This window comes from Mandrillus leucophaeus, unplaced genomic scaffold (assembly GCF_000951045.1).
Source record: "Mandrillus leucophaeus isolate KB7577 unplaced genomic scaffold, Mleu.le_1.0 Scaffold223, whole genome shotgun sequence".
NCBI classification, from domain to species: domain Eukaryota; kingdom Metazoa; phylum Chordata; class Mammalia; order Primates; family Cercopithecidae; genus Mandrillus; species Mandrillus leucophaeus.
The window spans coordinates 476691-502338 of record NW_012102288.1 but is presented as its reverse complement, the minus strand read 5'-3'; the positions used below and the strand labels follow the sequence as shown (position 1 = coordinate 502338).

The following is a 25648-nucleotide window of genomic DNA, read 5'->3' as shown; positions in this document are numbered from 1 at the left end:
TCATCTTGAAGAGTATAACAAGTTCCCCCAAAATTCTCCTCTTCAGTACTATTTAAAATACAACTGGATGTTTTTTAAATATGCAAAATTTATATAATTTTACAAATGTTTTTGTTAAGAATTAAAACTATCATTAGTAAAGGACACAGCTGGAAAATTGAAAACATTTTGGTTATTCACTGTGGAAACAGAATAGAGTAACAGCAAAAAGCTTATTTCTGAAACTGGATCTTGACAACTCTGCTTAAACCGTCCACCACTTTCTAGCTATATGACCTTGGGCAAGTTACTTAACTTCTTTGTGTGTCAATTTCTTCATTTGTAAAATTGGAATAATGTATGCTTTTTTTGAGACAGTGTCTCATTCTGTTGCCCAGGTTGGAGTCCAGTGGTGTGACCACAGCTCACTGCAGCCTCAGCCTCCTGAGTTCAAGTGATTCTCCCTCTTCAGTCTCCCAGATGGCTAGGAACACAGGCACATGCCACCATGTCTGGGTATTTTTTTTTTAAGTTTTTCATAGAGATAGTGTCACACTAAATTGCCCAGCCTGGAAAATTGGAATAGTAATTCATAAAATCTTCCTCCTAGAGTTGTGAAGATCACTTGAGTTAATGTATGTAAGGTACTTGGCACAGAGCTTGGCCCATGTAATCTCTCAATGAGTGCTAACATTGCTTGTCTCACAGAAAGTTACTTACTTCTGTCTGGCACCAGCTGCCTCTCTCACTTCCCATAATCTGGTTACCATTCATTCTTCAGTTCTCAGCTTAGACAATGTGTTTTCCATATGGTTTTATTGCTGCCACTTTGGAAAAATAGATGTCTCTTCTGCTTGCATTTTCAGACTTTTTTAGGTGTACACCTTAGGGCATTTGCTTTACTGACCGAAATTATTTGCCCGCTACTGTGTGCTTTTCATGACACACTGAATAAGACAGGAACAGTGTTTATCTATGTGCAACATGATATAGGAATATAATGGGAGCTTCATATGTATTTGTTGAATAAAAATATGAGGGGAAAATATCAGATCTAATAACGCAGGACAGGAGGCAGGATGGAATGGAGAGACCTTTGTCTGAGAAGAGACATAGAACAGGGCATGGGAGGTAATAGAAAGATTGGAAGAAAAAGAGACAGAGAGACGCAAATGTTTGTAGTAATTTGCGTCAAGTGGCTTTGATTGTTCATGGCCTAATCTTTTAGGGCATAAGGTTATTTCATTTTCTGCGGCCCACTGAGAGTGCGTACAGTGACACGTTATAAGGAGTCCCCTTTTCCCTTTATATAAATTTCTACACCGCCTGTGATTTGAGACTTTTCTAGAAGAATTTAGCTGAAGACCATATTGTTTTTTAAAATGTAGTGTTTGGAGCCTAGAGATGTCAGATAACTTCCTGCAAATCTAATGCATTTATTTTGGGAATATATAACCTCAGTATTGTCATTACCAACAGTGATCAGACTTGATTTTATTTTCATTCCAACAGAAAAGGAAAGAAAGCAAGCAACTTCTTTCATGCTTTCATGCCACTATGCATCTCTCTACCTTCACAGAGTTTCTCAATAATGGCAACATTTCCAGGTCACCAATGTTCTGAGAGATCATTGAGGCTAGACTAGTCTTATTAATCCTTGTATCCCAGCTCCTAGCTGAACTCCTGGGCACACGATAGATACTCAGGTACATTTACTGACATGCATATAGAAAGTTAATATAGGCCTGCAAAAAAGATGATCTCTTACCAGGTATAAGAAAATAAAATCTGGGACAGCCCATATATAAGGTCTCTAAACAACCTAACTATAAACACCAAGAAAAAAAAAATCCTGGGTTTGAGATTTATTTTTTCCTCCTCATTTTTAATATATTCCAGTTAGTGAAAGAGCTGAAATAAGTGACAAGAAAAATTTAACCTAGTTATTTAAACAGAATTATTCTGAATGTTGTGAGCTACATTTCTTTTTTAACTTTTATTTATACATACTATTTGTACATATTTATAGGGTATGTGTGATATTTTGTTACATGCATAGGATGTGTAATGGTGAAGCTAGAGTATTTAGAGTATCCATTACCTTAAGTATTATTTCTCTGTGTTAGCAGCATGTTAAGTCCTCTCTTTTAGCTATTTTGAAATGTACATTGATGTTAACTATCATTAACACAGAATAATTGATATGTATAGCAAATAATATTTGCAGTAGGATATCACACATTTTTTAAATGTCATTTAACAAACATTTTCCAGTTACTTTCTATACCAGGCACTGGTCTAAAAATATCAATTCATTTAATTCTTTTAACAACCTTAAGGGGATATCACGGGACAAATTTAGAGCTTTCTTTCATGTTTGTGACATGGATTAATTCCTTTTCCCTACATCCAGCAGAAAGATTTGAATTGAAGAGAAGAGTAATACCTAAGAACTAGAAATTTCTTTCTTATGTTTCAAAAGATATCAAAAGATCGAAGGAAGATGTTCACATCAAAAATGAGTATTGTAATATGTATCATCTATGATGCACTTGAAAAAAGAAAACAAGTAATAATTTGAAGATTTAAGTGAACATTTTATGACATTGGAGTACCACATATTTAGAAGAAAGCACCAACTAAATCTTAGATAGAAGGAAATGGAATATTTGTAGGATCAAGATAAATTCAGCTTGTCATAGCATAAAGCAGGTATCAGGATAAAATCTTGAAAATATTTTCGTTTCTCCTTATTTATAACTTCAATTTACTGTGATGATTAATTGTAGGTAGAAGATTTACGAAGAGAAGACTGAAGTATAGACAAGTTGAAGTGCCAAAAAGTGAAAGCTAATGACACTGACTACTTAGGAAATAGCAGACTGGGTCCATGTTTATAGATTGTCAATGACAAGGAATTTGCAGATGTTAATGAATATAGATCTGAACATAAGTTGCAACAACCTTTCCCACTTTGAGATGAATAGTGCATGGAGCAGTAAAATGCAGATATTAATAAATCAGAGGAAGACATTGTACCAGAGTATAAAGTTGGCAGATTTATACCAATGAACTTGAACAAAGCCACAGAAGGCCTGCTTGTCAAATTTACTGGTGACAACAGGTCTGGAGAAATGGCTAATGTTTTGTATAATAGCATTAGAATTTAAGGTCTGTTTAAACTTCAAATTAACAGAATTAAATTAATATATGATTGTATCAACTGGGTCTTCTGCTTATATATCATCTCTTAACAGAGCCTTTTTGACCAGTTATTTCTAATGTAACCTTTGGGATTTTCTACTCATCATCACTTCATCCTGTTTGGTTTTCATTATAGAATATCTCTTCCTAATGTTTTCCCTATGTATTTATTAGTTGATTTTCTTTTAAATATAACTTTAGTAGAAAGTAAAATTCACGGAAACAGCAACCTGTTTAACTTTGTGTCACTAAGAGTGGAAAAATAACCCTCAGGAAATATTTGGTAAAATAATAAAATGCCCATTGATACCCTTCTCGTAAAAATAAATTTAGCTAGTGCAGATTGGGGAAATACAACAATATTTCTTGTAAAACATGATAACTATACAATAATAGAAGTACTAGGTCCCAAAAAGTATTTTATAAATAGAAGAAAGAACAGATGGTTTTGCTAATCCATCGATCTTTCGTAAATCATCTAATTTCACCAGGAACAGCTTCCTCATCTATAAAAGAGGGTTAGTAATAGCTAAGTCCTCAGGGGTTTAAAAATGCATATGAAATAATTTTATAAACCGTAAAGCACAAATGTGAGAAATTATGACTGGAGGAGGGGATGTGGTAGTTAACTAAATCTCAGTGTAAACCACCAATGTCTTGTGTGTGTTGAAAAAATAATTACATACAAAAATTGGTTGCATCCAAGGAATAATGTACTTTTTGCACTGACAAGACTCAAACCATATTATTGTTACTTCATCCCAGTTACATATTTTGCAAGATATTGACAGTTGTCTAAAGGAAGACCAAACAGATATAGGTGGAAGCTACTGTCATTTGAACAACATTGAGAAAAAGTACTAAAAAAAGAAACATGAGGGCATAAAAAGGAGGGCTGGAGCTGTGATGTTTATTTTGAGTCTGTGAAGCATTGTCATGTGGAAGATTTATTCTGTGTAGCACCAAGATGCTAACTAGGGATTAGAGGTAAAAGTCTCAAAAAGGCAAATCATGGCTTAAGATCTTCGTTTAATGTAAGAAACAGTTTTCTCACCTTTAGAGCACTCCTATAAGGGTGGAAGTAGTGAATTGTGGTGGTCAATCCAAGCTAGATGGGGACACATCAGCAATGTTATCAGGAGGCTTCTCCTCTTAAGCTGAAGTTCAGATAAGATTTCCAGGCTCTTCCCAAGTGCAAGATTGTAATTACTCAAATGCGATATTTTTACCATGTTTATTAAGAATAAAAGGATCATGAATTCACATTCTGACAAATCCTAGAATACTTATTATTAGAGACAAAACCAATGCATGAGAGAATGGCAGGTAACATCAGCCCTGAATCAATGGGAAGAAAGACCCAATGGGGTGTGGTATTTACCAGAGAGAGCACCTCTGCTTAGATTACTACATCCTGCAGTGAATGTTTAATGTCGTTTAGTATATTGGTGGTCTGTCTTGCTTGACAACATTAACTATGATCATATTTATGACCCTTCAAGAATTTGTTGCTGTATTTCATATGACGCTTAACTATTGCAAATACAAATTTCAGCTAAATAGACCCTTCAATTTAAAAACAGTATCATTCTCCAATTTTAAGGAGAAAGTGAAGACGGAGATGCCTTAAAGACTCAGCAAGTGCTAAATTGGCAAATGTCAAATGTTAAAATAAGTTTATATTAAATGTTAAAGTATTTGCCTGGAATGACTTTTCCATTGTCCTGCTTGAGAAACACAGAGGTGCCTCCTTATTACTTTTATATTTGCTTTACAAAGACAAATGTATCAGCATGCTCTGTATTAACTGTATGTTACATTTTTGTCATATCCACACAGACTGATGCATGTCTGTGCATGGTTTATAATAAGTGCACGTAAAAATAGAGAAAATAAGTAGAAAAAGAGAGAGAGATTTAACTCCCCCCCCCCAAAAAAGCAGATTAAATTACTTTTCATTACTTTTTTTTTTCCCCCCCCTTCAGCTTCAGCTCTCCCTCAGCGCAGGAGGAGGCTGTGGGCTGCGGACTGAGTGCTGGAATGAGGAGTAATTGAGCTTCAGCTGAGCCGGAGGTAGCTTTCTCCTCCCGGTGTCATTGCTGCAGCCTCCAGTGCCGGGTCCCTAGTTTCTCAGCTGCCTCTCTTCCCGGTGCAACATCGCCTGTAAAGACAGCAAAGCCGCTGCAGAAGTTGCCCGGCAGAAGGCTCCGGAGGCATTGGCTCAGTAACTTTTCACGTCATTTTCTGCTCGGGAGCCCCTTCTCGCCTCTCCGCGCAGCCTTTCCCACCGCAAATCACCAGTGCTCATGGGGCAGGCAGAGAGGAGCTTGCAGCATTGAGCGGAACCGGACTCGAGCCCGTGATGTCCGGCACCAAATTGGAGGACTCCCCTCCTTGTCGCAACTGGTCATCTGCTTCGGAGCTGAATGAAACTCAAGAGCCCTTTTTAAACCCCACCGACTATGACGATGAGGAATTCCTGCGGTACCTGTGGAGGGAATACCTACACCCGAAAGAATATGAGTGGGTCCTGATCGCCGGGTACATCATCGTGTTCGTCGTGGCTCTCATTGGGAACGTCCTGGGTGAGTCTCCTCCGGGGCAGCCCTCCCAGGGGCCATCACCCCCCCCTACTCCGCCCCGAGCTGCGAAGGCTCTAAAAAGACCCCTCCCTCCCCCTGGGAAGCAAACAAAGAGGTCGCTGCTCTCGGATGGGGTTTTCTAATAAAATAATAATAATAATAAAAAGTTTTCTGATTTTCCGAACCAGGACCGAGCCCTGGAAAGGTTATTCCCTGTTGTGCAGGAATAACAGGGAAACCGCGTTTCTTTTTCGAGCACCTAGATTACAAGCGCAGGGAAGGGGCCGCGGCAGGGATCTCCAGGTGGATTTTGTTGAGTGTGTGTGTGTGAGGGTGAGGGAGTCAGTCATCCCTTTGTGTAACGTGGCTGGGTGTTTCGGCGGGGGGGTTGGGAAGAGGCAGAGCTTGCAGAATGCAAAGCTACATCCCTAAGGAGCAAGCTCTCTTTGACTGTGGAAGTCACAAAGCATTTGTGAGCTAGGTGGCATTGCCCTTTGGCGAGGAGGTTTAGTCTCCAGTCAAGAGGTGGTTATGAACCAGCAGGGAGTAGAGACGGAGGCAAAGCAGGGAAGTGCACTCACTCATAGAAGCTGAATTAAACAGGAACCGTGCCTGAAACAAGAAGAAGGAGGGGCATCGGAGAAAAGTACCACAGAGATCTCAATCATCCATCCATCCATTCATTCATGCATCCACTCAGCCAAGTATTTTTTTTTTTTTTTTAGTCTGCTTGTTGCCAGGCTCAGGAATTATTCATGTCAACTGTTTGTTGTTGTTGTTGTGTTGTTTTGTTTTCCCCAAAGATGAGACTAAGCTTAATGCTAGGCTATTTGTCCCTGTCTAGGTCTGTATGCAAGCACAGGTTTCCTGGACCCCCACTCCCCTCCCCCTAAACAATTTCTGAGGGTTGGGGAGGGGGTGAGATGGCAACATGGTGAGTGCGATGATGAAATGTATTAGGGCAGCTGGGGAATCTTCCTCCAGAAAAGGGGCTTTGGAAGGGAGGGATGACTTGAAATAAATTGTGAATGGAAGGAGAGTGTACCTTGATGAATGAGGAGTAGAAGGCTGGGAGACTTTTCACATGCAGAGGGCAGTGTGGCGAAAGTCTCTGCTGAAAACGACAGGAGATGGAGGAGGCTAGGAGTTGCTCTTGATTTTCAATTATAAAAGGGGAAATAGGTGAGTGAGGTGAGATAGGCTGGGAGGCTTTGCAGTCAAAAGCAAGGAACTTGTAGCTGCAATGGAAACTGACAAGGAAATTGTCAGACTTTCAGCACTAACCTGATTTTTACCTTCTCTACCAAGTGTGTTGGTCTGGGTAGAAATCATCCCAAGTAGTCTCTCACCAACTCAGCAGACAGAATAGATGATAGTATATGAATGAGAGGAGTTCTCCAGAGAGTTGGTAGAATGTTATCTGAGGAGACAAGAAACCTCTGAGAACTTTAGTACATTTTAAGATATTATTTTTAGACTATTTTCTTTTGGTTGATTTAAAAGTGAAAGGAAATCTTTTTGGTATACTAACAAAATGAAACAAAAGTGGAAATACACATGATTAGGACTCTTGTTATAAGCATAATTCTGTTGATAATAATCCCAATCTTGCTTTCCTTCTTTTTGTTACCCATCCTTAGGATTACATCTCTTAAGATACATGGCTACCAGCATAGCAACATTTTACTGCATTATACCAACACTTATTGATAAGTGAATAATCAAAATTGAACATATTTTAGGTACCTACTGTGTGCCAGTTCCCTTCATGTACATTCTCTCCCTTAAACATCAAAATAACCCACATTAACCAGAAGAAGAAACAAGACTTAGAGAAATAAAATGACATATTAAGGGACATAATTTAGATTCAGTTCCATTTTTTTCTGACCTCAGATCCAGAATTCTCTATTGTTATTCCACTCTAGAGCTAGAAAGCATATAGAGAATAGATTCTCTGCTCCTGACTGTCTGCAAGCTTATTGGATGTGTTCCTGTTCTCCCCTGCATCAATGTCCACTGCCAATAAAGTACAATGAGGGATTAATGGCACTGTCATTCTCTTTACCAAAAACCTGTCCAGAGAAGCAGTAATTTTTTTATGAATAGCTAGGAATAGTAACTATTTGCCTTCCTTATTTCAATTTTAGGCTGCATCTTTGTGGTAAAATGTGCTCTTCTTTGCTGTTATTGCATTTTTACCTTGCACAGACCTTGTAATGAATAGTCTCCATATCCTAATTGCATAGTTTAGGGATACATGTTTGCTAGCCTGGGGAGTTTTAGTTTCAAGAATGAAACACCTCTACAGTAAGGCTACTTGTTTCATAACGTCAAGGAAGATAGCACTATCCACAGCCCCAAGTGCTGAAATGGCCAATTCCATTCAGCCTAAAAAGAAAGATTTACTCAAAGCACTCAGCTGTCAAGAAACTGACAGCTATTTTCCTCAGGACTGAATAACACTGAAATCCTCTCTGGTTGAACTGAAATGCATTCTTTTCTGACATACTGCCTGAAAGTTGATGAGGTTTAGGTTTGACATTTAAACAAATGAGTAGTGTCGTTACTCACAGACAACTTCCTGCTCTTTGATGTCACTGTCAAATTTGCAAAATGAATTAGACTGAGAATTGCTTTTTTGCCCCTCTGGTGTAAGTAATTTTACACATAGAGTGGTAGGACAGGACGTCACATGATTTATGCAAAATAAAGAAGCAATATTAACTATGAAGGTAAAATACCACAGTGTAGGCAGCAGATGTAATCACTGAGCCTTCGGGTCCAGTCACCATTTGTACTTTCATATAACTAACTACTTGGAAAATCTCAACCTTTATGGGCTTACAAATATAATGCCATCGGTTAGAAGTCATCTTCCCCACAATGTCCTTTTGTGCAGTGATGTAATAGGATATGCTATGAGCAGCATGACAAAGTCATGATTGTCCTCATCTCTTTTTCTTCTCCCTATAGTCCCTCTCTATCATTATGCCACCTCTCCACTCTCATATACTCCTTCCAGAGATGGAAAGCAGTTTCCTGGGGGAGTAAAGTTTTAAATGGAATTTTATGAGTATTTACATTCAATGAAAAGCTGCAAGCATGTTTATTGTGAAATTTTAAGTTCCATGGAAGGAGCATAGGGTAAGGTTCTCTTTGGAAGGAGTATCTTTTCAGTATCTTCAAAATAATTCCACCTATAACCTATTCCTAACTGTGTCTTCTACTATAGCTAAGTACATGTATCAACTTATTCAATTGGTATATTTTGAGCATTATCATTTTTTAAAATTAGTGTGTATATCAGAGGAGCTATTGGGGAAATGTAAAGAAATGTGGTTTATGTTAATTTTTACTCCTGCTTCCTTGAGTGACAATTGTAGGGAGAAATGTGTTCTAGTCAGTTTAAACATTAAGTATCTAGGGAAAATGATCGATTTTCTGCCTTTCATATCTGCATTCAAAGATAGCATGTTTCACCTGGTATGCTTCTATCATATCTGTTGTTGTCTCCATATGGAAAATGGGAAAATGTAATAAATGTCGACATCAGTCTAGCTATGCTTCTTGCTTCTTGTGTGCCATTAGCAAGTTATTGAACTATCCAAGTCAATTTTTTTATAATTGCAAATTAAGATCAATAATGCCTGCATTGTAGAAATAGTATCAAGATATAATGTACACATACCCTCTATAAAGACATATAAAGGGATACAGGCACATATATATTTTTCTTGACACATAGACACTAATTAATGTCAATTTTTATCCCTTAATTTTCATGACTGAACTTTTTGTGATGTGGTGTATAGCCAGCTTCTGCCTTCATGGCCAGTCTGTATCTCTGTAGCTCTTCATGGCCTCTGCCCCAGCCTTTTCCTTAATTGCATATTCTCCTAAACGGGGTGAATAAAATGGTGTTGGCACACATTACTCTCCTTTTCTACACTAGCTCCACCCACCCATCTCCTTACTTAACGTTGCCTTTTTGCCTTTAAATGAAAGCCATTCCTAACTATTGGAATAGTTTGCTTTCTCTCTCAACTTAAATTTGCATGTGCTGGGTCCCATTCATTTAGAGTTTTTGAGTTTTTAATAGGCTGGTCTATCACTACTAATGTTTTAAATAACACACACATTGGTAATATGTTGATTTAACTCATATAGTGTTAAAATACACTGTGAAGTATTCATAGTTAAAATACATCATCCATTAAGTAATTTACCCAATAACAGTTTACCCAAGTTAGGTGTGTGGAATGGGGAAATACTTGTAATAGGGTTGCTTCCTACAGAGTTAGTCTTGTGTCAGATATGTAAGTGGTAGAATTGCAAGTTCATGTTACTCCTAAGCCTAGAGACATTTATTTTCTGCTTCTCCTAATGCCCATTTTAGTTTCATGGGTGTTTGTAAACCCATCCTTTTCTACACAGAAGCAAAAAGGGGTTACTTCTAACCCCTTTTTAGATGTGGAAATAATACATCACTCATCTCAGCTAAGACTCAATAGAATCATGAATAGTGACTGTAAAAGGTAATATTAACTACTAAGCTTTAAAACTATGGTGCATTTTAGTTTTAAAATGCAAAAATGCTTATCTGAATAAGAATTAAACTGATGCCTCTGCATTTTTGCTAAAATCATAACTGTTTAGTCTTACTTAGTAAAATAAATTATATCTTTGACTTAAACAAAGTCCCAATGATAACTTTTAAGATGGCTATTTCATAGGCAACATGAACATTTATCATGGACAGACAATAATGAGAGCACCATGTGCAAATGATAACTTATGTAATGAGTTATTTCTGTATTTGAAAAAATACATTTGAAAATGGGATAATTAAAAAATACCAATTTTCAAGAGACCAAATCTGAAACTCAAATATAAACACAATGCTCCAGTTTTTAGAAAACTGTCTTGATTTTAGTAGTGCTTACATACTAAATTGTATCATATGTTTCTTCTTATAGCATTCTGACATCTTCTACACCCTAAGGAATGCTGGTTTATTAAGTAATGGTTCACTGGTATGCTTCAGTCAATGACATGTGATTGGTGAAACTGAGAGCATTTGTCTTCAGTTCCTTGTCTCCCTGTAAAGGAAATTTTTGAATATTTATTGGGTACTATATGCCAGCTCCTATATGTCAGGCTCCATTTACATATACTCTATTGATGCCTTACAACAAACTTATAATGAGGAGATTCATAGGTTTTACAAATAAGAAAAATGAATTTCAAAGAGCAATGTTAACTTACTCAAAAGTTTAGTCAGGCAGTAAATAGCAGCACTAGATTTCAAATATGGATTTAACAAATTCCATGGTCCATGCTTGTTCCATTACTTCATCTTGCCTCTTTCTGTAGCTTCTAACCCTGACTGGAGAAGCATAGGAAGAAAGAGGAAGGAAGAGATACTTAGATGTGCCCTCTAGACAATTTACAGAGTTGTTTGGGCATGTTGCCATGCTATTTTTCTGATACACTACAGTTCTTCAGCTCTGAGGATGAGCTCATTTGATAAGCTAATCAAGGTCAGGCTAGGGTTACTTTACAAGAGAAAATTTCAAGGTAAAATAGGTGCTGCCAAAAATGCTTTTACCTGTTCAGGGGGGTGACTCACTGGAAAAAAATGTTAGATAATTGTGGCCAAGGATTATTTTGTTATTGAAAGTGCTATCTTTAGATACAATTTGAGCCTGAGGACCTAAACACTTAAAACTTCACATATTCTAAAGATATTTGTTTGTTTTTCTTTTTGTCATGTATTGTCAAAGAAATAATTAGTATTTATATAAACAAATCATGTTGCTATTGCTATTGATTTTATTAAATAGGTCAACTTTTTTTTTTTTTTTTTTTTTTTTGAGATGGAGTCTGGCTCTGTCACCTAGACTGGGGTGCAGTGGCATAATCTCATCTCACTGCTGCCTCCACCTCCTGGCTTCAAGCTATTTTCCTGCCTCCCCAGTAGCTGGGATTACAGGCACATGCCACCATGCCCAGCTATTGTTTTTTGTTTGTTTGTTTGTTTGTTTGTTTGTTTGTATTTTTAGTAGAGATGGGTTTTACCATCTTGGCTGGGCTGATCTTGAACTCCTGACCTTGTTATCCACCCACCTCAGCCTCCCAAAATGCTGGGATTACAGGCATGAGCCACTGTGCCTGACCTGAATAGGTCAATTTTTGTATCACCGGACAGTGTTCCTGGAACAGAATAATGTTATATATGTATGAAGAATCATTACCTATTACATCAAACATGAAATGACCTTTAGATACTGACTCTGAAACAGTTTGAGATGCTATTGGGTGAAACACATGACACACACGACCAGTCTTTTGAATTGCTGACTCTGAGGATAAAATTTTTTCATTTCACCTTTGTTCACAATGAGAAGTGATCTCTTAACCAAGTAAATGAATTAAATTGATATTTAAAATAACATTAACTTTCTTGCCAGAAAAACTGTTCTTTCATAAGCAGAAAACAAATTGTTCAAAATAAATTACTATATATTTCTAAAAAATGTTTAGAGATTATTATTATCGGGCCTTTACAAGTAATTAGCCTTCAATATTAAACACATGGGAACAATGTTTAATATTTATATAGTATTTAACTCTTCAGAAGATATTTTTCCATATTCTGTCTCAGTTATTCTTCACAACAACATTATGAGGCAGGTCTTTTTTAATGAAAAACTCAAGTGCGTGAATTGATTTAAAATTACTGTGGAAGAAAAGCATGGACACACAGAAAAACCAAGTGGTTGTGTGTCAACTTGGGAAAAGCTTGCAAATTTCTTGTATTTCAAGAGGCCAGGATAAGGCATGTAATTACCTTTTACTGGTCGTCAGCTATCCTGTCTTTGATACATGATTTTGTCAAAACTCTGAGGAAAAATTCACATTAATACACTTCATAAACTTGTTAAACATAAAATAATAATTTTGATATTTTAATTTACAGTAAGAGTGTATTCTTACAAGTCCTCAAGTACCCAAAATTCTTTCAGTTATCACAGTCTTTTTCAGTAAACAGAAATCCATGTGGACAGTTACTGTTCTGAATAGTAGCAAAGAAACCCTGAATTTTCATTGGCTTAGTATCACGAAAGTTTATTTCTTGCTCAATTAACATCTAAGGTGGGTTGGAGAGTCTGTTTCATCCAAAGAGTTATGGTTCAGGCAGCCTCCACATTGTGCGCACCATCCCAAAAAGGTGGACTCTGTGGTAATCAGTTTCCAATATGGCTTCCAATGACCATCCCCCAACCCCAGCCCCACTTCCTGGTAGTCACACCATCATGTAGTCCCTTTCCATATTATGCCAGAATTGGTCTGGGTGACCAACAGCTTATAGCAGCAGTGAAACGATGTCACTTTCAAGATTACATAACAAGAGCTTACAGCTTCTGGCTCAAGAACCCACTTTCTCTCTAGCTCTTGGATCTCTTCTTCTGGAGGAAGTAAGCTGCCTTGTGGTGAGCAGCTGTTGGCTGGAGTTAAAATCTCCAGCCAGCAGCTAGAGAGGAAATGCGGTCTGTTAACAACCTCATGTGTGAGCTTGGAAGCAAATCCTTCAGACAAGGTTGAGTCTTGAGATGACTATAACAGTCACTACCCCAACCCACCCTCAGCTTCACTGCAACTTAGTAACAGACACTGAGGCAGAACTATTCAGCTAAGCTTCTTGCAGATTCCTGGCCATTCAGAAGCTGTGTCATAATAAATTTTTGTTGTTTGACTTCAGTTTCGGTATAAGTTGTTGCACAGCCTCTAAAGTTGTGAACTAGAAGTATACTGACTCTTAACTACCTTTGCCAAAAAATAACACTTGCCAGTCATGCTCATACTCATTTGGCCCAAATCAATCATCTTGTATCAACCTAACTACAAAGGGGAGATGGTGATGTCTCTGTCACAGAATCTATATAATAGTGAAAAGTATTTTTAACTCGCATAGACTCAGAACACGAGAATTTGGAGGAATTCAATACTTAATGGCATACCACTAAGATAAGCTGGTAGATATATCATTCTAATTTGGGTCTCTGACAATAGAGGTAATTGATAGTATTAAGAGACTGTGTGCCAATTATTGTGCTAGGATGGAGGGTACAAAGGTAATAGAATCCAAGGAACCTGCGCTCTTTTTGAAAGACAGACATATAAACACATACTTTCAAAATAATGAGGTAAGTGCTACTATGACAGATGGTTGCACAGAATGTAGTGGAAGTATTTGAGAAGGACACTTAGCTCCACTGGGGGATTAGAGAGAGAGATACAGGAGGAGATGACACCTAAACTGAGTTTTAATAGATGAATTCAAGTTACCCAGGTGAAGAAAATTGGGTAAGGATGTTCTAAGCAGAGGAAACAACATAAGCAAAATCAAAGAGGCGTGAAATAGAATGAGCTATGAAGAAAGTGTTAGGCAGTTGGGTAACTCCAGTGTAAGTGCAGATGAGGAGAGTCTGGAAATGAGGCTGAAGCAGTAGATAAGGATTGGCTATAAAAGACCTTGTGCATAATTCGTAGTATCTAGGCTTTGACATTGTTGTTTGGGGGAGCCGTTAAAGGATTTTAAATTAGAGTGCCATCATTGGTTTGCATTTTCCATGAGAGCATTTTGAGGAAAATGCAGAGCATAAATACAAAAGGGGAAAGACTAGTGAAGGTTTTCACACTGGGGTTTGCATCCTGTTTTGGCAATAAGCTTCTTTTAACGAAAACAAACAAACTGACAATAAAGAACATAATCCAAATTCTCCAGATAATTACTTCCAGGAGACTTTCTACTGCTGCATGCAAAACAAAGAAAGAAAAAAATAAAGTGAGAAAATGAAGGAAAACGAAGGAAGGAAGAGAAAGAAAGAATACATATTAGAAAAACTGTTGCTGTTTTTGTTTTGTTGAATATTTAAATTTGAGAAGCAATTTTTCTTTTTACTTTTTTTTTTTTTTTGAGACAAAGTCTCGCTCTGTCACCCAGGCTGGAGTGCAGTGGCACCATTTCAGTTCACTGCAACCTCCGCCTTCCAGGTCCCAGTGATTGTCTTGCCTCAGACTCCCCAGTAGCTGGGACTTCAGACATGCACCATCACGCGCAGCTAATTTTTTGTATTTTTAGTAGAGATGGGATTTCCTCGTGTAGCTCAGGCTGGTCTTGAACTCCTGAGCTCAGGCAGTCCTCCCACCTTGGTCTGACAAAGTGTTAGGATTACAGACGTGAGCCACTGTGCCAAGCCGCAAGTTTTCTTTATGATGTTTTAATGATCTATTTCCTAGAACATGTATGTATGAAACTTGCATGCCATAGTTCCATTAATACTTTCCATATTCTACATGGTTTTTTTACTAAAATCATTCTTATGATTAGTTACTGATTGGGGCTTCAATGCATCACTATACTCCTAGCCATCTCTCATTTTAGCTTCTACATCACATTTTGGCCTCAGACTGAAACTCAAAAGATTAAAAATTTGAGGTCTAATAAACAATTTTCACATTTTCCAACTAAATCCCTACTTCTTTCTAAATTTTCTACAACTTTCTCAACATTCTCACTTGAAATTTTATTTTAAATGGCATGTATTTCATTCAAATAATCAATGAAGATGCTACATTGACCGCAGGTCAGCCCTTAGGGAATTTCTGTGAACATTTCCCTACAGGTTGGCATGGTAACACACTTCACAATTTCTAAATCTGTGGATTGTTTAGAAGCTTTTATTTGCTGTTCCTAGTTCACAATGGAAATATAGCAATGATTAAAAATTGTAATATCCTTTTGTAGATTCTTAGCTTTTATTCCTACTCAGTGACTCTAAAATGCATTTATAAGGCACATGGTTTGTAACCATGTGAGGCCTTGATTTTATCACTGCATTGCTAAAAATGGGGTCAGAAAGCCACTGGCTTTAATAATTTAATTCATCAATTTGGAATGAATTTGATGAGTCAACCACTTTGGTAGAGAACCATATTGCTCATAAATACTGTTTTGAAGACAATTTGTCTTTCTTAAAATGTGAAGATTGTGCTAATCTTTCTGGGCAGGGGTATGGAGGTATGATTAAATGCTTAAGAAACCATTTTGTTATCATATTAGACTGAATCAACTTTTCCTTATTAAAAATAGATAAAAACTTAACATCCTCAATTATAATACTTTATACAAAAGTTTCTCAATTTTATATAGACTGAAGATAAAAATACATTAACAAATCTTACCAAAGCTGGTTCAGGAAAATAACTTCGTAATTATTGAGACATTTGTATGTTTGGGCTTGATTTATACTTTGGACACAGGGAAACCTAAAGAGACCTTGTTCTTTGAAATCATCAGAAATGGTGATGGTGACTCAGACATTCCTGAAAATCAGTAAGATTACCCTAGTTTATAGATGGATGTGTTATTTTTTCCCCCAGGCATAATGAACTTTGTAACTTGTCACTGACAAGAAGCCAAACCATCTTAGAGATAAAGGGGAAAATAAAAATTTAAGAACTTAAAAACACATAAATAAAAACATGTGCATACCTCACACATGTGTACACAGTTTGGGGACTGGATGATATGAATAATATCATTAATACACCCTAATTTTTCATGCAGGATTAAGAAAGTATCTTCCAAACATTAAAAATGCTAAAAACTGGATATAAGGCCTTGAGTTTCCCAAATTCAAGATGTATTTTCAACTATCCCCTGAGTAAATGAACTATAACCTTTACAGAAGTAAAAATGATAAATACACTAAATGATGAGTAAGTCCTTGAATTAACAGCCATGCAAGAAGGAGTATCCCTTGGGTGATTGATCACTTAACGTGATTTCTTTTCCTTGAACAGACAATATTCCTTGACAATATTTCTTTGAACAGAATCCAATGTTTCCCTAAACAATATATGCCTGCTCTAGAGTTTTCACAATTTCTGATCCTCCTATGGCTGGCTCCTGCTCAGCTCACACCACATTTTCATTTTCATGGAAGTCCTCTTAGAATGCCAGCTTTGAATCACTGCTCCCTCATGTGCTGTGTGTGATAGCATCCCATTTTAGTTTTGTCATAGAATTGATTACCATTTGAAATTGAATTGTTAATTTATTGTTCATTTTTCTGTTGTCTCCCTTAAGTAAAATGTAAGCTGCATGAGAATAGTTTCATTATTTTTCTTGTTTGCCGATATATCCTCAGTGCCGAGAACAGGTTCAGGAATATAGAATTTTTAGTTAGCAAATGTATTAAAGTGTAAGACTTCCAGCAGGAGGAATCTTTTAGATATAAGTACATTTTTTAAATTAAGCATTGCGGCTTTAAATTTCTTCTATATAAATATTTAAAATAAAACTTCAATAATTTGAATTGTTTGTGATTATTTTGTTTTATATCTTAAGTAACTTATACATCAACTATTTTATAGTTATTCTAGTAATGATTATGAAAGACCATTCGAAAATCTTTCCCCAGCACTGAGATCTCCTTGACATTACTAAGTGATTTATACCATGAAATTATATTGCTCTTCTCAAGAAAAGCAAAATGAAATTTACAAACTTTGGCAGCTTTTTGTTCTTTTGTTTTCAAGTCAGATACACCAAGATTTCTTTAAATGACATGTTATATTTCTGCAATAACCAAGAAGAACATGTAATGTGCAAAACTCTTACTTAAACTCTTTTTGTTTCAAAATAATTCTTGGTTGTTTTTATAAAAGTCCAAGCAAATACTTAATGATCTGTGTCCCAAATGAGGTGAAACAGCTGTGACAGAATGTTACCATGACTCTGTACTTTCTATAATACAAAAGGACAGACATATCCCCACCTGAGCCTAGGATGTTTCAGGCATGCTCATAGAGCCTAAACTTTACGAATCCTCTGTCATTCTCTTCCATTGCCAGTGACTTGTGCCAATTCTAGGGTTCTGGACTGTGCAAACAATTGAAAAAATAATCACACTTTCAGGTGGTGCAGAAAACCAATGTTGATAGTAGATGCATAGTTCTAGACATTTTATGTAATAGAGAATAAGAGAAACACCAACCCTGTCTTCTGCTTTCAAACTCCTAAAATGTTCATCATTATAAATTTAAAAAAAAGAAGTGTAACCTCACCCACAGAAAGAAGATATTGGGGCCAGGCATGGTGGCTCATGCCTGTAATCCCAGTGCTTTGGGATGCCGGGGCGGGTGGATCACGAGGTCAAGAGATCGAGACCATCCTGGCCAACATGGTGAAACCCCATCTCTACTTAAAAAAAGAAAAAAAAAATTAGCTAGTCTTAGTGGCAGGCGCCTGCAGTCCCAGGTATTCAGGAGGTTGAGGCAGGAGAATCACTTGAACCTGGGAGACGGAGGTTTCAGTGAGCCAAGATGAAGCCACTGCACTCCAACCTGATGACAGAGTGAGACTCCGTCTCAAAAAAAAAAGAAAAGGAAGATACTGGTAATTCTAGCAGACCCCAGAACAATTGAACCAAACTTATTAATATGTATTATTATTGAAAATCAGTAATGAATAATATTTACAGAACAGGGTTTTTGGAGTTGTTACATTTCCCTTATTACATAACTTTTCAACAAAAGTGTTTGTCATACCCTGTTTTAGTTAATCCTACAACAACTAGTGTGATTGGGCTATTCTTTGCTCTTTTTTTTTTTTTTTTTTTACAGGTAGTGACATTCAGTATTAGAGAGCTGCTATTGTGTTAGTTGTCTGAATACCTTTACACATTATCAACCGGCCTTTCCATACCTGAGTTGAGAGTAAATGCTCTGTCACCCAGGCTGGAGTGCAATAGCGCAATCTCAGCTCAGTGCAAGTTCCGCCTCCCAGGTTCATGCCATTCTCCCACCTAAGCCTCCCGAGTAGCTGGAACTACAGGCACCCGCCACCACACCAAGCTAATTTTTTTTGTATTTTTAGTAGAGATGGGGTTTCACCATGTTAGCCAGGATGGTCTCGATCTCCTGACCTCGTGATCCACCCACCTTGGCCTCCCAAAGTGCTGGGATTACAGGCATGAGCCACCACGCTCAGCTAATTTTTTTTTTCTTGTATTTAGTAGAGATGGGGTTTCACCATGTTAGCCAGGATGGTCTCAATCTCTTGATCTCGTGATCCACCCGCCTCGGCCTCCCAAAGTGCTGGGATTACAGGGGTGAGCTACCGCATCTGGCCATAAATGCAGTCTTGTGTTCCCCATTTCCATTCCTCCTTTGACAGTACAGCTATGCTAGTCTGCGTAGCAAATTGAAAAAGTATGACCTTTGGGATTTAAACAAAACACAGTGTCATACACATTTTCTGGTAAACTTAACCAAAGGGTTAACCAAAGGGTAAACTTAACCAAAGGATTCCATAACTAATCACCAATGTCTCAGTGATCTGTAACTCCTTGTAGGTACCTGATTACAGGTACTAGAAAGAAAGAGGAGCGAGGAATACAAGAGCAAGATTCAAGCCACACATAGATTTCATCTCTTTGTAAACAGGAGTTCAGAAGACTGCTCTGAATGCTGAGTTAGCATCATCAATAATAGAAATATTTGCAGATTGTTGATTTGAAGTCATGCAAACATATCTTTTTCATCCAGTGGAGGCAAAAGCAACAAAGAGCACCAGAGGGCTAAATCCAACTGTGGCAGCAAAAGGTACACAGAAAAATAAAGCATCCTGAACCAACACACTGACTTTCTAGGGCTTATCTAATTTGGAGCTATTTCCTTTTCTTATTTCATTCAGCAAATATTTATTGAATACCCACGATGTGTAATCTGTTCTATTACATTCTGTGGAGGAAATACAGAAGTGAATGAGGCATGGTTCTTACCTACAAGGAATTTCTAATCTTGTGGGGGAGACTAACATGTAAACAATAAACTATAGTATGAGGATTATTGAAGAGGCATATACTAAGTCTCAGAACATTGAAATATAAGAGTTGGATTTGACATGGGGAAAGAAATACGTTCTTTGCTGAGGAGGTAGCATTTTGAGGTATTATTGATATGTGAATACGATTTTGAAAAGTTCCACAGAATGAGAAATTTCACCTACGTTGGTGAAGTAGTAAGATTAAATGCATGATAGCTTGAAGACACAAAAATAATTATTTTTAAACCATTCTAAAAATCATTCAGGGAATTCCAATAATACACAAGTTTTTAAACACATTTCTCAGTAATTTTGAGTAATAAGGTCTTAATCTCCTCTACTGCTTTCAATTGTTTTCGTGGCTTGCTTTATTTTGTGAGTATCTGGCCCAGTCTTATCTGTGGTGTATTATGGTGGATTGCATTAAACATGTTTTGCAATCCCTGGAGTGATTTTAAAATGACTGTTGTGTTATATCAGAGTTCCCTAAAGGGAGATTAATTTGGGGCAATGGTAAGAATGGATTAAAGTTATGAGAGACCAGACACTGGGAAACCAGTTAGTCAAACAAGCCTGTTGAGACTCTTCAGGACAGTTGTTTTGAGAATAAAGTGAAGACAATGGGATAGAACATGAAAAAAAATGAAGCAAATATGAGAGGCAGTCTGAAGATGGAAGTTGGCACCTCATCAAATGTGAGGAATTGATTGGAATAGAAAAGAACCTGCTGATTAACAGAAATGTTCTGCCAAAGAAAGTACAGTGGCTATCTTCAGCAAACTAACACAGGAACATAAAATTAAACACTGCGTGTTCTCACTTATAAGTGGAGCTGAACAATGAGAACACGTGGACACAGGGAGTGGAACAACACACACTGGGGCATGTTGTGTGCACTATGGGAGGGAGAGCATCAGGATAAATAGCTAATGCATGTGGGGCTTAATACCTAGGTGACGGGTTGATAGGTGTAGCAAACTACGATGGCACACATTTACCTATGTAACAAACCTGCACGTCCTGCTGATGTATCCCAGAATTTAAAATAAAATTAAATTAAGAAAAGAAAATGAAAGTACAATGTTCTTACTCATTTCTTTTTCTTAAAATAGGAAATATATAATATATATCAACTGTAGTGTGTAGAAGGGTCATGATGAATTGGACAAAGATATGTGGAGTTTGAATTGCTAGAGGAGTACCCACGTGCAGTTGTCCAGCAGAAATTAGGGCTTGTTCCCCAACATGCTATTCACAATCAGCTTACTACTCTGAAGTATTTGTTTTTCTGTGTGGCTATGCAAGCAATATATACAGTTTATGTGAAAATATTTTAGAAAATGTCTTCTGGAATAATTAAAAGCATACAAGAGAATGTAAATCTCTTAATGTGGCAAGACCTTTTTGCCACAGTAAATAAATTTATTGATTCAAAAAATATTTATTGTGTGCCTATTGCAGCAAACAAAACAGACAAAGCTCCTTCTTGTAGGGAACTTATATTCTAGTGATATTTAGTATATATTTTGACAGTTGAACCAATAGCATTTGCTGACGGTTTGCCTTATGGGTATAAGAGAAAGAGAAGAGTCCACACTTTCATGTAGGTTGATGGGAGGGCCATTTACTGAGATATGGGGCCGTGGAGGAGGAATATGTTTGCAGCAGGGAAGGAGAAGACTCAAAAGTTTGGTTTTGAGCATATTAAGTTTGATATGGTACAGGTAAGTGTATGGTGGCCATTAGAACATGAAGGTAAGAGTTCAGGTAAGGAGTCAGGTATGGTGAAAAAAATCTGATATTTATAACCAATATCATATTTTGCGTCTGTATCTTTTTATACATTCCCCATATAGAGCAAAGACTATAGAAGGAACTGGATAGTGAATAAGTGATTATACATAAATTCTTTTTTACAGGTTATTTTGCTCTTGGTTTTCTCCTGTGTGAATCATCACAGCTACATTTTTTTAAATGTTAACAAGGATTACTTTGAATTATGTATTTAAACATCCAGAAAGCAGAAACAGGGGTATATGGTAAAAATTCTGATTTCAGAATGTATGCCTTACTTATCAAGTCAGAATTTCAGGGAGTGAAGACTCTGGAATCTACACTTTAAATAGAGCCTCAGTTCACCAAATATGAGAATTCCTGCAGCAGGGAAATGTAACCTCCTGTTATATTTGATGGAGGCCAATGGACAAACCAAGTAGTTTTTCATTTGACAAAAATTCTATTGTGTCAATGAAGAGCTATCCGAGGGGAGAAGATTAAAACACCTGCCTTGAAATGGAATTTGGCAAGAAAACAAGAAATAAACAAGAAGACCAGTAAGAGGAATTAGGGGCAATGAAGGAAGGAGCAAAGATGTGGGAACCCAAAAAGTTTTCTTAGTAACAACTTTGAAGTTCTATTTGTAGTTATATTAAATTTAAAGTAGAGTTATTAGGGTGTATATTGGTGTAATTTATTATTGTATTAAGCCAACAATATACTTTTAAACTTACACACTTTGCAAAAAAGTACATCTCAGAAGTATTGGCTACTGAGTAGAAGTCACTGCATAATAGAATCAGTAGTGCAAAATATTGCTCTATATTTTCTAGCTTATGATTTTCTATATAAACTCAGTCTTTCAATATTAAAATGAATCTCACTTCTTTTTACCGTGTGACCTTTGAACTATTAAAATCTATACACATATTGCTATACATAGTAAATATAGTTAGTCAATTATGTCATGGAAATAATTGAAGGGTTGTTACAAATTTAAAGGTGTTTCACTATACAAAAACGTCGTGAAATACTGGAGCTGATTTAGATCTAGTAGCTCTGATATGCTAAATCATAAATGTCAGGAGTTATTGGTCACAAAATAAACACCAGAATTATATGACAGTCTAAAAAAAAAAAAACTTCAGCAATAATATTGAAGATATGGAAGTACCAGAAGAATAAGGATTAAGACAATGAATACAAATCTCCTCCAAGGACTAGTCTACACTAAGATTTTAGAAATGCATTTTTTTTTTCACAGAAATATCCTTAATCCTCTATAAAGAAATGAGAAGAAAACATAAGACTTTCGCAAGCTCCATCTAATCCACTGCAGACATATGGTTACCTATCTTTTCTTCAATATATTGGAGTTAGCAAATATTCTACCTTCAAAGAGTAGGTGTTACCAAAACATTGTATGCAAGATTTCTAAGATTTGAAATATATTTTCTATAGTAGGTTAGAGATGAGACATTTTCACTTTAAATTGCAATAATTCAGATTTAAAATATAAAATATGTAAGTCTAAATTTTTTTTCTATTCATTGCAAATATATCTTATATATACATAAAATCCTGTGTATACTCATATGAACTTTAGGGAAATATCAGAGGCATTAGTAATAGATAACTTGTATCTCTTTTACATTCAGTTCAAGCTACTCAAATTTTAATCTTCTGTTTTCATTCCAACAAAAATATTTAGGATCTATCTTGGCTTATGCTAAGAAAGTAATTATTGGCTGGGCATGGTGGCTCACATCTGTAATCCCAGTACTTTGGGAAGCTGAGGTGGACAGATTGCTTGAGCTCAGGAGTTCAAGACCATCCTGGGCAACATGGTGAGACCCTGTCTCTACACACACACACACACACACACACGAATTCACTGGGCATGATTATATGCCTGTGGTCCCAGATACTTGGGAGGCTGAGATGGGAAAATCATTTCAGCCCAGGAAGTCGAGGCTATGGTGAGCTGTGATTCCACCATTGCAATGAAGCCTGGGTGACAAAAAGAGTCATTATCTTCAACACTGTGCATACACACTTTTCTGCATCTAGATCCCAAATTATTGTTTTCTATTTACACAGAACATTGATCAGTAAGGTAAGTATTGATTGATAAAACATTTTAAACTCATTTTTCACTAAATTGAATGGCCTTCCTCTTTTGCATGCAGTCTCTAAGAATCATGTTAATCTACATACTCAATCTACATAAGAACTGGATATATGCTGTAGTTGTTGCCATTTTTCTGCTAAATATTATCTTTAGCACTAAGCATGAGTATGAGGAAACAGTATCTGGGGTCAGATTGAAGAAATGAAGAAAATGTACTGGAGATCTTTTGGATAATGACTGCAAGGTCACAGGGACTGACTCCTTTGGAAGCTCAGGGATAACCATTTTCAGAGAGAATATGGCAACATCTTTCAGTCTAGAACTTGATGTTCTGCTGAGATCTAATCTAGGGGGTGTGCTACTATTGAATAGGTATAAACTAAATAAAAATAGTGAGAGAATATTCATTTATTCACTCATTCATTCCTTCATCAAACAAATATTGAACGTCTATTAATTGGCAAGCACTCCTCTGACATTAGAAGGAGCAAAGACAAGAAAGATATTATCATTAACCTCAAGGAAATGACAGCTTCATGGGAAGGACAGAAATGCAATATATTAAAGTAAAACACAGTGTAGTGCTTACTATCAAAGAGATATAAACAGAGTACTGTGATTTAGAATCATATGTATAACATTTGCTTAATGAATGAGAAGGAAACTTTAACTTCAAGAGGCAGAGCATTAAGAAAGTGAATGACAGGAAGGGCAAAAGAAAAAGCAGATAGTGCTGCAGAGGCATGGCATAAAGGAGCAAAACCTTTGCTACCTTCAGTTTTTATTATTCACAGAATGACAAAGAAACAACAACAAAACTTTGGATTTGAGGGTTTTTTGTTTTTCTTTTTTTTCTGTCATTCCAAGTAGGAAACTTTGGGATTTATTTACCTTCTAGAAAATCAAAGTTTATGGGGGCATTCCTATGGTCCTAACCTCACACCATTTTTCTGTTTTACTTATGAAACTTGATCAAAATAGGTCATCATTCATGACCTATTTAGGTTAGCATCACTAATTTTATCAATGTAAGAATACGATAGTACAGTGTGAATTCCATTAATGGGTGTGTTGATACCATGGGTTTCTCTGAACTTTCCTCCTCTGTTCCTCCCTGATGATTGGTTCTGAGCTTATTATCATGTCAGCAATGAAACAGAAAAGGGAGAAAAATCTCAAGTAGGTTGTCTGTCTCTTTAAGACTGAATAAAGATATTTTTTTCTCTGACAGACTTAAAAATAGTGCCCTAAAAATGTTTTGTTTTATTTGTCTGAATTCCCGTTCTTTCCCATGATCATAGATAGTTGAGCTAAAAAAAGAAAAAAGAAAAAAACAAAAATAAACATTGTGTCCTACATTTGTATTATTAACTTTATTAGGAAAGAGAAGTAGAATCTTAAAAACCTTAGAATGGGAGTTTCCAAACTAGCTTGCAGACTTGAGTTTTATTGACAGTATCTTTAGGATGCATATATTATTAGAAACATCAGTTATTTACAAGTTCACCTATTTAAAAGTCTAATAGGAAAAAATATTTCATGTTGCTAAGTATGTGACTTCCCTTTAAAAGATAATAATGCTTTCCTTTCAAACAACAATAGTAAAATAAATAGAGTTCCTTTTAAACATATATTTTTATATTACAACCCATTCTGTTTAAAAAATAGCAGGCATATAATCTAGAAATGCAAATAATTTAATGAAATTTTAAAAATTATTCTATGTATAATTAAATATGGATATTTGTTTTCAAATTCCAAATAATAAAATATATCTAAGATGCTGACTAATCTTTAATTATAGGTGTGATTTCTACTTCACCATCAATACTGTGGTACTCCAAATCTTAATGACTCTGATTTTCTAATAAACATGATGAAAAAATTTATGGAAAAATTTTGAGATTTACTTTGGGAGGTTCTGTTGTGTTCTGTTCTGCTTCATAATATTCAGTTTCTATGAGTTTGTTATTTAATTATGTGTGTTTGTCATTCAGTAGGCTGGAAGTATGACCATTGGGAGATCAAAATAATGAGACATTAGTGACAGTGCTTTATCATTGAATCTGGTACTTT

General features: G+C 36.4%; 1 protein-coding gene across 4 annotated transcripts in view; it reads left to right on the top strand.

Moving 5' to 3' along the window:
* The first annotated feature begins 4622 nt into the window (after window positions 1-4622).
* HCRTR2 (hypocretin (orexin) receptor 2) overlaps window positions 4623-25648 on the top strand; it is a 125735-nt gene continuing 104709 nt past the window's right edge. For 3 of the 4 annotated variants that reach the window (XR_001006212.1, XM_011981280.1, XM_011981283.1), the window contains exon 1: window positions 4689-5768. Coding sequence is in view for 3 of the 4 variants with exons in the window: in XM_011981280.1 (XP_011836670.1) it covers window positions 5546-5768 (223 nt within the window). In the remaining variant the exon portion in view is untranslated. Of the gene's footprint in view, window positions 5769-25648 lie in introns of all 4 variants that reach the window. The other variant, XM_011981281.1, reaches the window with a different exon arrangement.